General features: G+C 39.2%; 1 protein-coding gene across 1 annotated transcript in view; it reads left to right on the plus strand.

Annotated features, from left to right (window-relative positions):
- The window catches only part of LOC101844967 (DNA mismatch repair protein Msh3), a 33,746-nt gene that overhangs the window by 18,750 nt on the left and 1,625 nt on the right, over nucleotides 1-13,371 (plus strand). Inside the window, exons 15-20 of the mRNA XM_005090307.3 lie at nucleotides 176-292; nucleotides 630-737; nucleotides 3,189-3,303; nucleotides 4,584-4,741; nucleotides 7,707-7,893; nucleotides 12,850-12,970. Of these exons, the coding sequence (XP_005090364.1) occupies nucleotides 176-292; nucleotides 630-737; nucleotides 3,189-3,303; nucleotides 4,584-4,741; nucleotides 7,707-7,893; nucleotides 12,850-12,970 (806 nt within the window). The remainder of the gene's footprint in view (nucleotides 1-175; nucleotides 293-629; nucleotides 738-3,188; nucleotides 3,304-4,583; nucleotides 4,742-7,706; nucleotides 7,894-12,849; nucleotides 12,971-13,371) is intronic.

Below are 13,371 nucleotides of genomic sequence, written 5' to 3' on the forward strand. Positions count from 1 at the left end.
GTTCCTGTCTTTTTTCTCAAATCAAGATTTCTTAGATTATTTTTTCCTTGTGAAAAACTTAAACTTTTTACACTCAGTGTAGTTATTTCTATGAACTTTGAATTCTTAGAAGTTTGATGGATCCCTATACTATGAAGCACTATTGTTAAAATCTCCATGTTGTTTTTTCTTCCAGTACCAAAGTGGTATCCCGATTTCACACTCCTTTCATCGTCAAGCAGTACCGGAGACTGAATGAGCTCAAAGAGCAGCTGGTTGTTGATGTGACAGAAGCCTGGCAAGAGTTTTTGGAGTAGGGTTGTCCAGTGTTTTGACATTCATACTTACTCTGTAATCTGTAACTTTCTTTCTACTCTTTTTTTCTTTCTATGCCCCCTTGCTCCCCAACCTTATTTTCTGTTTTTCTGTCTTTTCCTGTTCTTTTTTTTCTCTTTTGCTTATGTGGTCACATTAATTATTCTGCTACTAGTGTTTATTTCGCAAAAGATATGTCACACCATGTTTTGAGTCCTGAATGTTTGCTTTTCAATTGTTACTGCTTTCATGTTATACCAGTAAAATTGCTGTACACTGCCTTGCATCAAATGATTGTTCAACTGACGAAGGTTTTTTTTGTTCTCCTGATACAGACAATTTTCCTTGAACTTTACCAAGTACAAAAGAGCGGTAAATAAGCTGGCTACTTTGGACTGCCTGATGTCTTTGGCAAAAACAGCTTCTCAGGACTCGTTCTGCAAGTGAGAAATGTTGTGATGACATGGTATAGATAAAATCAAACACAATTTTTGAAGAGATAAAGTTGTATTGAGATAATTGCATTTGTTGTGACTTGATTAACGTAATTAGTTTTGTTCTCAAGCTCAAAGCAGAATTCTCAATGTACAGCATTATCTTTTGCGCATGGTGAACACTTTATTTTAAGTATCTTGAAATGAAAGAGATTGATTCATTGATTGTGTTCCAGTGCATATTGGTGGTTGGATAAATATGTTTCAAGTCAGTCTAGAAATATGTGCGTATTGTGAAAACACCCCAGTTGCAGTTACAGTAGTCTCCGCCTAAATGCACGATGCTCTGGAGGGCTCTTTAGCGTGTGTTTATACGGAGCGTGCGTTTATATGAACCTGTGCAAAGGGAGGAAGGGGCGCAGTCATCTCATTGCCTTGATATTCTAGTGACGTCTCTTGGGGGTGGGGGTCACTTTGGCCGATATGTCTTGTGACAACAAGTGACTGTTTTGTGAAGGATTACCCGACTGCGGTTAAGAATGCAAAGGCATTGAATTGGGGGGGCAGAAAGACTGACTCAGTGTAATGATATGCACAATATGTGGGGAACAGATAAGATAGCGTAAGAGGAAACGAGGAAAATGTTGGTGATAGTCATAGAAACAATGGCGCAGCCATTGGCTTTCTAAGCGACCACCCCGACGGTAAATTCATGGATGACGTCAGAATCGTAGATCTCTACTTTCAGAGAAACATTTCTCTCGTTATTTGTTGAACATGTAGGTTATAAGTTTTTCAAGCGCAGCTGATTAGGCTTACTTGACTAATCTTTAATCCTATAGAAGCCTATCTAGTGTTTTACAGCATTTGCGCGTGTTGCGCATCATAGGCCTTGGTCTAACTAATCATTACATGCAGTCATAAACGTTCTCTCAAAGATGCATTTCCAGTGACCAAGCAAAACACATTTCAGTCCTCCAACCCCCCAACATTTCACTGACAAGTCCTAGACCTATGTGTCTGTGGAAAGTTGGGTGCGAAAACGAAGTCCATCACTCTCTTTGTTCGGTGTGAGGGGCAGTCTCATCAAATATTCGATTTTCTAGGCTTGTCTTATGCAGGCTGTGTGGGCTGCAGCGAAAATTTCCCCTTGTCAAGCTTTACTTGTTGGGATGTTTCGTGGATCGGAGCGTGCGTTTAGAGGGAGCGACCGTGCGTTTATACGTCTAAATTATATAGTAAACAAACCGTCATATAATGAAAGTGTGCGTTTGGGCGAAGTGTGCTTTTGTATAGTGTGCGTTTAGACGAAGACTACTGTAATTTTGTCGTACACTGTTCATAGACCTATAAGATGTAAGAAAAAGTATGATTTAACTCCAAACCTTTGTGTGACATCAAGAGCAAATAGTTCTTCTCATCTTGTCGTCATTGTTGTTATCGATCCGGTGACTTCTCATCTTCTTAGAACTGGTGCATAAGAAAAAGAACTTTAGTGTACAGGACTTGTTTTCTGTTTTAAACCACATTGAATTAATGGTGTGATCGTTAAACAGGAGAATAAGAAAAAGTTAATTTAATGGGAACTAAAGCAGAGGCCTCAAAGAATAATACATTATTCTAAGATTTTAATAAGAATTACCTCCCGTGAATTTTTACTACTGAACTATATATTTTATTAGTTGAGCACTTCATGGTAGCATGCAGGAGACCCGAGTTCAATTCCCAAGTGGGGAGAATTTTTATCAAGTATCTCAGTTTTTCTGCTGGTATGTGGTATGTTGTATGTTGTAAAAACACATATATTTTTAAAAAATTAAAGATTTTTTTTCACCATGACCTGCATTATTGGCATTTTTGACATAAATGGTGAAGCTCTGATTATGTATTTCCACTGCCAGTTATGTCTTTATGTTACTTTATGAGCTCCTGACTTTCGAGTTAATAAAACACTTGTGCGTTGGTAACTCAAACATGTCGTGAATTGACAGTTTTCGACGCATCCAGATTTCTGGTTAACAGATTTGTTTTAAAAAATTTAAGAGATTTTGAAGAATATCAATGGTAGTATGAGGAATAATTTGATAGGTTTTTTTTATGAGCTGTTTGGCAAATTCATATATGGGTGTTTGAGAAATCAGTCTTGCCAATACAAAAAAAAGTCATGGAATGGCATTATATTATAAGGCAAAACTTGACTTCGAATTTTGTATGTGTGTATGTTATCTGTGCTCAACTGTAATGGTTTATTTTTACATAATTTATTATGAATAATTGCTTCTAATGCCTTCAGCAATATCTTACAGTAGAGCCATATGTTATTTGGTAGCTCCCCGAAATAATTATATTGGCAATGAGTTTTTCTCAATCCCAATTCTAGCCTCATCCACCTCTCCACCTTGTGCTCTCTTTTTTCTTTGTATCTTTCATCAAGCTCTACACGATGCTCTTGTTTTTCAGGCCTGTCATCGATGCAGATAACGTCCATATTGACGTGACCCAGGGCCGGCATCCTATCATTGATGCCCTCAAGGGAGAGCAAGAACAGTTTGTACCGAATGACACAGAGCTTAAGGTTTATAGCCTTTCATCTACCTCAGTTCAGTTTTAGTTAATGAAGGGAGTTGCACCATCTCAGGGATCATGTCGCAAAAAAGAAGTACAGGCATTTTTTAAGGAAAAATTTGGTAGAAATTATTAAGTCTATAACATAACGTCTAATATTTCTATCATCCTTTTTTAACTCACTACTGGGCCCTTTCACCAGTCACAAGGGTTGAAGACTGGCGTTTTTCGGAGTATTTCAATAAATCACCACAACTCTCAGAATTACCCTATTGTAATTATTTTTTGACACAGTAAAGTAACATTCAAGCTTAATCTAACACAAAAAACTAAAGTTGTCTAAGTCTAATACTTTAATTTATATGATTTTTTAAAAATTGGCATGAATTTGATTTTCCGAAAAATTTCCAGAGACATGACAGGTATAATGAAATCCACAACAACAACAAAAATAAAAGTTCAAAGTGTTGTATTTTGATTTGTATGCATGTGTGAGTGTTTGGTGAAAGTATAAAAGCTGGTCTGTGCGTTGATTCAGACCCTTGCACTGAATTACATGAGACAGATGTACGGCACGACGTTGTGATTTCGTTGCGTGAACAACACCAGTACTAGTGCTAGATCTAGCCCTAGAACTATGACTCGGGCTGTGTTCGGGTACATATCCAGGATCCTAACTATCAGACACATCATATTCTGAGACACTAGAACTAGTATAACGTACAGAAGTATCGAAAACGGCGAAATTATGTGATTCTTGTTCATGCGACTTCTTTGACCGTTACTACGACGCGACTGTCAGATTACTATCAGCTGTATAGAAAAAAACAAAGCGCGAGTTCCAGTCAGTTCAACCCCAGTTGGGGTCACTGTCCTTCACCTTCAATAACTTAAAAACTACGGGTCCCAGAGATACGAAGCGAAGTCTAAGTAGCTCAGGCTTGGCCAAACAAGGGTACGAGGCGGGTCCTGCAATCCGTGCGTGATTTGTAGAGCGGAAAAAAAATTCCAAAGTTGGTCACGCAGGGCTTGTGGGAGCCGTCGCGGTGGGGGTCACGCAACTGTTGTGTGAACCGTCTGAAGTGAGTTAAAAGGTAGGATGTATGTCAGTCTGTGAAAATGAATTATGCCCATGAACACTAGTTTTAAAAATGAGATACTTTTTTTGTTTACAGCTTAGAGGTATAAGTGTGTAATCCACATGCATCTTACGTGTTGATAATTACCTTGATGTACTGGTACATCATCTAAAAATTGTAACATTGGTATTAAACTTATGTATCGTTTCAGGCTAGTGACACGAGAGTCATGGTAATTTCTGGCCCCAACATGGGTGGCAAAAGCTCTTACATCAGACAGGTGGCCCTGATCACAATCCTGGCACAGGTGGGCTCCTATGTTCCTGCTGAGTCGGCTCATATAGGGATTGTTGATGCAATCTACACCAGGTAAAACTTCTTGGACCAGATGCCATTGCATATTGTCAGCGTCACCAAAGATAGTGAATGACAAGATGGGCCACTCAGCCAAAAAAGTGTCCGCAGGAAGTATGCTCTTTGCTTCAGATGGCGCTGCAGTCTGTTTTGAAGCTCTCTTTCGTTTTTCCAGAAGAAGAATAGGAATAGCACCTCCTTGCGTGCGCAGATCGACTGCTGTTCATCAGCAGTTCGGGTACGTTCAGTGCGGAGTTTTAGTTTTTTAAAATTTTAATGACCTCTCGCCTTTCATTCTAAAGTCAAATTAAACGAAGAAAACCATCACCCTTTCCTCCGGAAGAGGTTTTTTGTAAGCGTTGCCATTTTAAAAAAGCGTTCTTCCGAAATTTACCCCAAAACTTGCTAGTTTCACTTTGATTTGTTTAAACTCAAGTAGGGTAACTCTGTTCGCAAAGAGTGCGCTTTTGTGAAGAGGGCGCCACCAAATTTTGAGGACACTTTTTTAATTGGCTCAAAGAGAGAAGTGGCCCATCTTGTTATGTACTATCATTGGCGTCACCCCCCAAAAATGTTGTACTCCGTTTGACCCTGATTTACAGGCAAAATTTGTTTGTTTTGTTTCTTTGTTAGTTTGAGTAAAGAACATTGACACAGTGCTTGTCATTTAGTGCTGGGAAAAGGTAAGACAGACAGACAGAAGCAATAGAGGGAAAGTAAAGAAGTAGGGCCTACCTGTGGCGCCCTCCAACCTCTTGCTACTGGCAAAAGAACATTGGAATTACTGATTGTTCTTGTGACAGTGAATGCTGTTTACCTTCTGCTACTGTTAAAACAGGGTTCTTGTTTGCTGGACACAAGAGAATCTATGAACAAAAAATTCAGATACAATTCTTTTTTCCGTTGAATTGTCTAAAGGTGTGCTTGTGATATTTGTGGCTGTAAGGAGGAATTGAAGTTTAGTACCTAGAGCACTGAATTCTTTTTATGGAGTGTCAAAATACTTTGGGTTTTTTTTCCCTTAGCTTGGTTCAGAGTATCTTCTAACAATGTGAATTTCTTGCACATTTTTATCTGACTTTAACTAAGTTTCTTGAAAGAATGCATATTGAGAATGTGTGTTCTATGTGTTAGTATGGCCTATTTGGGCTGTGTAAATAAAAGATAGTGGTACAGTAGTCTCCGCCTAAGCGCACCGTGCTCGGGAGGGTGCGTGCGTTTACATGAACTTTTGGAAAAAGAGGAAGGGACGCAGTCATCTCATTGCCTTGATATTCTAGTGACCTCCCTTTGGGGTTTGGGTCACTTTGAGCCACAGATGTGTAGAATTTTGTGCTTTGAGCCAATAATGTGACAACATGTGACTGTTTTGTGAAGGATTCCCTGACTGCTGTTAAAATTACAAAGGCGTTGAATATGGGGGGGGGGGGGGGGGGGGACTCAATGTAATGAATATGCACTATAAAATGTAGGGAACAATTAGCCTAAGAGGAAACTGTTGGTGATAGTCATAGAGACCACGGCCCAGCCTCGTGGCTTTCAAAATGACCACCCGTGACCGTAAATTCATGGACGACATCAGAATCGTCAGAGATCTCTACATTCAGAGAAACATTTCTCTTATGATTCGTTGAGCAAGTACGTCATACGTTCTTCGAGCGCAGCTGATTAGGTTTCCTTGGCTAATCTTCCAATAGAGGCCTATCTAGTGTTTTATGGCATTCACAGGTGTTGCACATCATCATAGGCCTAGGTCTAACTAAACATTACATGCAGTCACCCAAGCACCAGTCAGAAATCTTCTCTCAAAGATGCATTTCCAGTGACCAATCAAAAAACATTTCAGTCCCCCAATCCCCCCCCCTTCACCGACCAGTCCTAGACCTATGTGTCTGTGGAACGTTGGGTCTTAAAACGCTGTCCATCACTTTCTTTGTTCAGCATGAGGGGCATTCTCGCACGGTTTTCCAGGCTTGTCTTAAGCAAGCTGTGCAGATAGTTGTGAAAATTTCCCCTTGTCAAGCTTAACCTGTCAGCGTGTTTTGCGGATCGTAACGTGCGTTTAGAGAGAGTGACCTTGCGTTTGTACGTCTAATTTATATGGTAGAAAAACCCCGTCTGATGACGAAAGCGTGCTTTTGAGCAGGGTGTACTTTTGTATGGCGTGCGTTTAGGTGGAGACTACTGCAGCATAATGGTTCTTAATCTTAAATCCATTTGTCTAATAGGTCCTCCATCACCACAATAACCATCCCGTTAAGAATACTCCAATATGGCTCAACACAGTTTTTGTGGTATCGGCTCAGTGCAAAATTATGTGCACTGTTTGTCTGTGTCTTGACAAATTTTGCCAATCTTTTCTACTGGGTACTCAATTAAAATTTTACATAGTTATGAAATTGTATTTTGCACATGACTTTGCTTGCAGCTTTCCATTTCCATCAAAATGTACAATATTGACCTTTGGTTTGATTTAGTCCTGTGTCTAATGAATACATATAAAAATATGTGGTCGCTTTTTAGCACAAGGGGGCTATCCTGAAAAATGGGGTTTTGAGAAAATAGAAGGTAAAGTTTTTGCCCTGTGCTCAGTTTCTTTAAAAGACAAGGAGACTTTTCTCTATAACCAAACAAATATACACACCAATGAAACCAAACTTCTCCTATAGGTAGGGCAATACCGACTTTTGGTGTAGGTCAAGATTTCTGGAAACCCCCGAAATCTGGGTTAGCCCTCTTGTCCTTAAAAGCGACCACATATACCGCCTTGGCTCTATACCATCTCTAGTGTTGACTTTGCTGAGAAATTACATGTTTACAAGTTACTGTGGAGAATGCTGGTTACAATGCAGTGAATGAAATGTATCTTCCTTTATCACATTTTATGAGGCTGTCAAAAGGAAGTTTGAGCTGAGCCCAGGACAAGTGTTACTGGACTGGATAAAGGACAGATCTATTGTTGTGTCTTTTATGTTCCCAGAATGGGTGCTGCGGATGAGATCTTCAAGGGCCAAAGCACTTTTATGTTGGAGTTGCAAGAAGCCTCAGACATCATGACTCAGGTCACGGACCGTTCGCTGGTCATTCTGGACGAGCTTGGGCGTGGAACGAGCACCCATGATGGTGTAGCTATTGCCCATGCTACATTACATCATTTTGTTACACAGGTGTCTTTAACTGCTCATGTTTCTTTACTTTTAAACTGGTTTTTACAGGGTGATTTCTCCTTCCCTTTCATACTGTACAAGTGTTTGGTGTAGTTTTGTCTATCCGTCTACCCCTTTTCTCACCTACTATTTCTCTGTCTTTCTTTCACTTTTCATATTTTTGTGTCTTTCTCCCAAACAGTCCGTTACCCTAAAAAGGAGGAGGTGGGGCAATTTTTAGCTTCTGTTATACATTATTAAAATTGCAACTTGTAAACTGTTGACTTGATGAAGCTTGAGGAAAGGGACTGCCTATATGGTCACTTTTATGCACAAGGGGCTATCCCGAAAAATGCCGTTTTGAGAAAATCGAAAGTAAAGTTTTTGCCCCTTGTTCAGTTTCTTTAAAAGACAGGGAGAGTTTTCTCTATAACCAAACAAATATATACACTAATGAAACCAAACTTCTCCTATAGGTAGGGAAATGCCCGCTTTTGGTGTAGGTCAAGATTTCTGGAAACCCCCAAAATCTGGGTTAGCCCGCTTGTCCTTAAAAGAGACCATTTAAGCTAAACCCCCTCCCTTGCCTTATTTAGGCAAAAAATGGCTTACATAAGCTAACCCCCCCACCTGACCTTATTTAGGGAATAGAGAAAAAAAATCCTCTTCACACCCTTCTACCATCGCAGCAGGACATGTAATGAATCTAGAATCAATTTAAGGTCCTTTTCTGTATCTACGAATTTGCAGTTAAAAACCCATGCCATTGGTAGGCCTTCGTGTTTGAGTTACCCATACTGAATTTATTAATACAAGTGCGTTTTTTTCGAAAGTGGATAGGTGGACCTTGGAGTGTAGTCTAACATTGTCATGTGTTGTTAGGGTAAGGCAAGGTTTTAAAAAGAAAAAAAAAAAAGCATTACCTAAATGGTAATTATTTTTTTTTGTTAAACTTTTTTAAAAAGAAAAGAGTGACTTGTTTAATTAATTTTTCTTTTTCGGGGGGGGGGTAAATCATCCCAGCATACATGTTATTTGACCGAATCTAGAGTAACACTGCCACCTGGCAACACTGAATGTCTTTGTATTTTGAGGTGTGAATGAAAAGTGGACCAAGGATAGGAGTAACGTGTGTCCAGGGAGGTGGGGGGGGGGGGGTGTGGGGGGGGGGGGGGTTGTTGTGGTGCGTGTGTATAGTTGTAGTGAGAGAGAGAGTACATGTAATTGTGTGTATGTGTAAATGTGTGTGTAGGTGCGTGAATGTTACATGTTTGTGCATGAGTGTCTGAGTTGTAGTTGTACGGTCCAAATGTATATTATTTTTTGAGAATTATACATAGAATACAGACAACTACAAAACACCTCTTTACAAAGTCACAGAAATATTTTTTGGCACTTAAAGCTATAGAGGTACGGGGTGATTTTAAAATCATGCGCAAGAATAATCGGACAAAATGGGCATTATCTTTACAGCTGGTGGGTTAGACAAGTCCTACATATTTCTCTTTGTTTTTCTTAACTGCTCATAATTATTTGTGAAAGAGTAAGCCAACTAGGTAGTAATTTCCTAATCTTATGGACATTCTTAAAATTTTAAAACTTTTTTTTTTGGCGCTTTTCTCAACGTAAAACGGATTCCCTAAAAAACAACAACCAGAGACCATAAGTCAGCTCCTTATCTTTCTTTTTCAAAGTACTATGCATACATTTGTGTGAAACGATATTTTATGCTTTCAAGTATAAAGTCAAGCAAAATGTTCTTCAGAGACATAGTAGTAGGCCCACTGGAGCATTTAATAATTCACGGAAAGATAAACAGAAAATAAAATCATCTTATGAACTTTACCTGCATTTGCAATTTTTTTGACATATTATAGTCTACCTCATTGTCTTGTTTTTTTCACACATTTTTCTTCTCGATTCATGACAACTGTGTTGTTTTCAGTTTTTATCAATCCGCAATTTTCTTTGATAAGCACAATTTTTTTTAAAAGTATTGAGTCAGAGACTCACTGTCTAAAAAGTCCACTGCTAATTGTATTCTTATCAAAGAAAATGGCACAATTTGATAATGTAAAAAATATCCTGAAAATAATAACATAAAATTGTTATGCACTTAAAGACTGAGCAGAAGCTTATAAACTCTGTTCTCTACTAAAATTTAGTAAGTTTGCGCAAAACAGATTTTTGGGCGAAAAAGTTGCATCTAATAAAAGTAAAATTGATTTTTATGATGAGATTTGTTATTATTTACTCTGGAAAATATAGTTAGATGCTGAATCTAAAATAAACTAGAACTGTGCTAATCGTTTTATTTCAATTCCAAAGCTCAAAGGCATAGCAATTTGTTAGATCTAGCAGATGTAGGCTCTCTGGCTGCTTCTAGCTTACTACTACTGATTCTAGACAGGGAATCTGGATTTCGCTGTCACCTGCTTTATTTAAAAGCCAAATATATGGCAAAATAAAAAAAATAAAAACAGTGAATTGTTTTGTCAGTTAGTACATCACAAATGCCATAGCCGCACGTATTTATAGTTGAAAAATGCGATGCCGAAGCAACACGTTATCGCAGTGTGCAGGGGAGAGTGGGGGCGCCTGGGTTGCTGACTGGTTGATTCGACGGTTTGGCTTTTGTATATATAAATGCATTTTTACGGAAAGCCCTATTGGGATTGTGAAAGCTTCAACTTATACAACTCGGGCGTCAAAAGATGTTGGAAAATAATTTGATACATCTTGAAGTTTCATAATTTATATAACCTTACAGTATAATACAGCCAGTAGTTTTTATTTCATTGTTTTGTAAAAATTGCCTCATTTTCAGAAGCAAATTTTAATATAATTTCCAGTTCTACTGAATCAATTTTCTCACGAAGACTGCCAATTTGAAGATCTTTCTTTTCCTTTTAAAAAGATGTAGGCCTGTTGGATTGATATGGCAGTGCGATTCACAAAACTGAGTTGTTTAGCTTCGTGGCCGATCACAAAAGTCTACGGGGCATATTGAGGCCGATTCGCCCTGCCGCGTGCACGTTCACTAAACTGCTTAAAACTAATACTACTATTATTACTACTACTACAGTAGTCTCCACCTAAACTCTCGCCATACAAAAGCACGCTCCGCTCAAACACACGCTTTCATCATCTGACGAGTTTTTTACTATATAATTTAGAAGTACAAACGCACGGCCACTCCCTCTAAACGTACACTCCGATCCGCGAAACACGCCGACAGGTAGAGCTTGACAAAGAGAAATTTTCTCTACTACCTACACGGCTTGCATAAGACAAGCCTAGAAAACCGGATGTTTGGTGAGACTGCCCCTCACGCCGAACAAATAGAGTAGTGATGGACAACGTTTTCACACCTAACTTTCGACAGACAGTACATAGATCGAGGACTAGGTCTGGTCGTTGAAATGTGGGGGGGGGGGGGGGGGGGGACTGAAATGTTTTTGATCAATCACTGGAAATGCATCTTTGAGAGAAGGCTTCTGACTGGTGTTTCGGTGACTGCGTATAATGTTTAATTACTAGTTAGACCTAGGCCTGATGCGCAACACGCGTGAATGCTGTAAAACACTAGACAGGCCTCTATAGGATTAAAGATTAGTCAAGTAAGCTTGATCAGCTGCGCTAGAAGAACTTTAACATACTTGTTCAACGAATCGCAAGTGAAATGTTTCTCTAAATGTAGAGATCTATAAATCGGATGTCGTCCATGAATTTACGGTCAGGGGTGGTTGCTTGGAGAGCCACGTGGCTGGGCCATTGTCTCTATGACTATCACCAACAGTTTCCTCTTAGGCTGTCTGTTACAGACCTTTTATGGTGCATATTATCAATTTCATTGCATCGAGTCTGTCTTTCTGGTCACCCCCCACCCACCCATTCAGCACTTTTGTATTCTTAATCGCAGTCGAGGAATCCTTCACAAAACAGTCACGTGTCGTCACATTATCGGCCAAAGTGACCCCCACCCTCCAAGGGAGGTCACTAGAATATCAAGGAATTGAGATGACTGTGCCCCTTCCTCCTTTTGCAAAGGTTCATGTAAATGCACGCTCCGTATAAACACACGTTGAAGAGCCCTCCCAAGCACCGTGCGTTTAGGCAGAGACTACTACTGTACTACTACTACCACTACCACTACTACTCCTACTCCTCCTATGAGACAGTACGAGGGAGTGCCACTTTGGCCAAGATCGTGTAATTTTGACTTAGGCACGTTGTGTACACCCTTTTTTTACACTTAATTTGACCCGGAAGTCCATTCGGAGGATTTCACTTGACCAAAGTGTGCCCAGATGGTAGCCTAGCTTTTGCCTCTCCATGAAGGAAAAATCTGGCCCTCATTCAAAACCTTTTGGATTGTGATTGAGCAAAAATTTTCGTATTGTGCATTGTTTTTCATTATGTTATGATTTTTAATTTATACTCTTGAGGCAAAACTATACTAAACAAGAAAGGTGCACCATTGCGAAAGCGGAACACACTCATTTGTGTGAAAAGGTAGTTTGAGCATATATGTAACCTAAATAAGGTTCCGTGGTGGGGTAAACCTTATTTAGGCCATATGTGGCCTAAATAATGTTACGTGGGAGGGTTTCACCTTATTGAGGCCATATGTGGCCTAAATAAGTGCTCCTTTTATGTGTGGTTAGCGGGTGCTCTGGTGTGGTTTGCTTCTTCTCTCCTATCATTTATCAAATATCTATCGTCCTTATCTCTCCTCCTTCTTTTTTGTGTTTGTTACTCTCTTGTAACACCTCTAATCTTCAGCACTTACATGACCTTATTGTGTTGCAAGTGCCGTAAAACACTTACTAAAACAACTCCCTTTTTATTATATGTTCTCTTCCTCTTCTTTTTGACGTTGCTGCTATGTGTCAATATGCAGTGCCCTACTTTTGTTATTGTAATATGGTACAATATAAACATTGATTATGAGACAAATCGTGTCTCTATTTCCAGTGCAAGTGTCTACTCCTATTTGTGACTCACTTCCCCATGCTGTCAGAATTCCATGATATGTTCCCTGGTATTGTGAAGAATTTCCACATGGCTTTTCTGCTAAATGATGAAGAGAATGAAGGTAATCTGATCGTGTGGTGAAATGTTTCATGATGTTATGTTGTTGTCGATCAGTTATTTTTATTTATCCCGAATCTGATGTCAAATATGTACCACAGAAAGAAAATGAAGAATTGCAATAGCCAAAGAGAGTTATAATAAAATGGGTCCAATCCTGAACTTTATTGATCAATATCTGGGTTGAGGGACACGCTGCGAATTCAAAATAACTTGCAAACTAATTGGTCACTGTTTATAATTTTGACCCGCAATTTAGTACATCATTTACCACATAAGGAACACCGAAATTTTCTATTAAAGAAGGTCTGGGTCTGTTCCCTTTATAACAGCAAAAGTAGATTGGCCCTTTCTAGAGCCATCACACTTCCAGGGTTAATGATAATAATGAGTAAGCTTTTTATT

Source organism: Aplysia californica, unplaced genomic scaffold (genome assembly GCF_000002075.1).
Source record: "Aplysia californica isolate F4 #8 unplaced genomic scaffold, AplCal3.0 scaffold00015, whole genome shotgun sequence".
NCBI lineage: Eukaryota > Metazoa > Mollusca > Gastropoda > Aplysiida > Aplysiidae > Aplysia > Aplysia californica.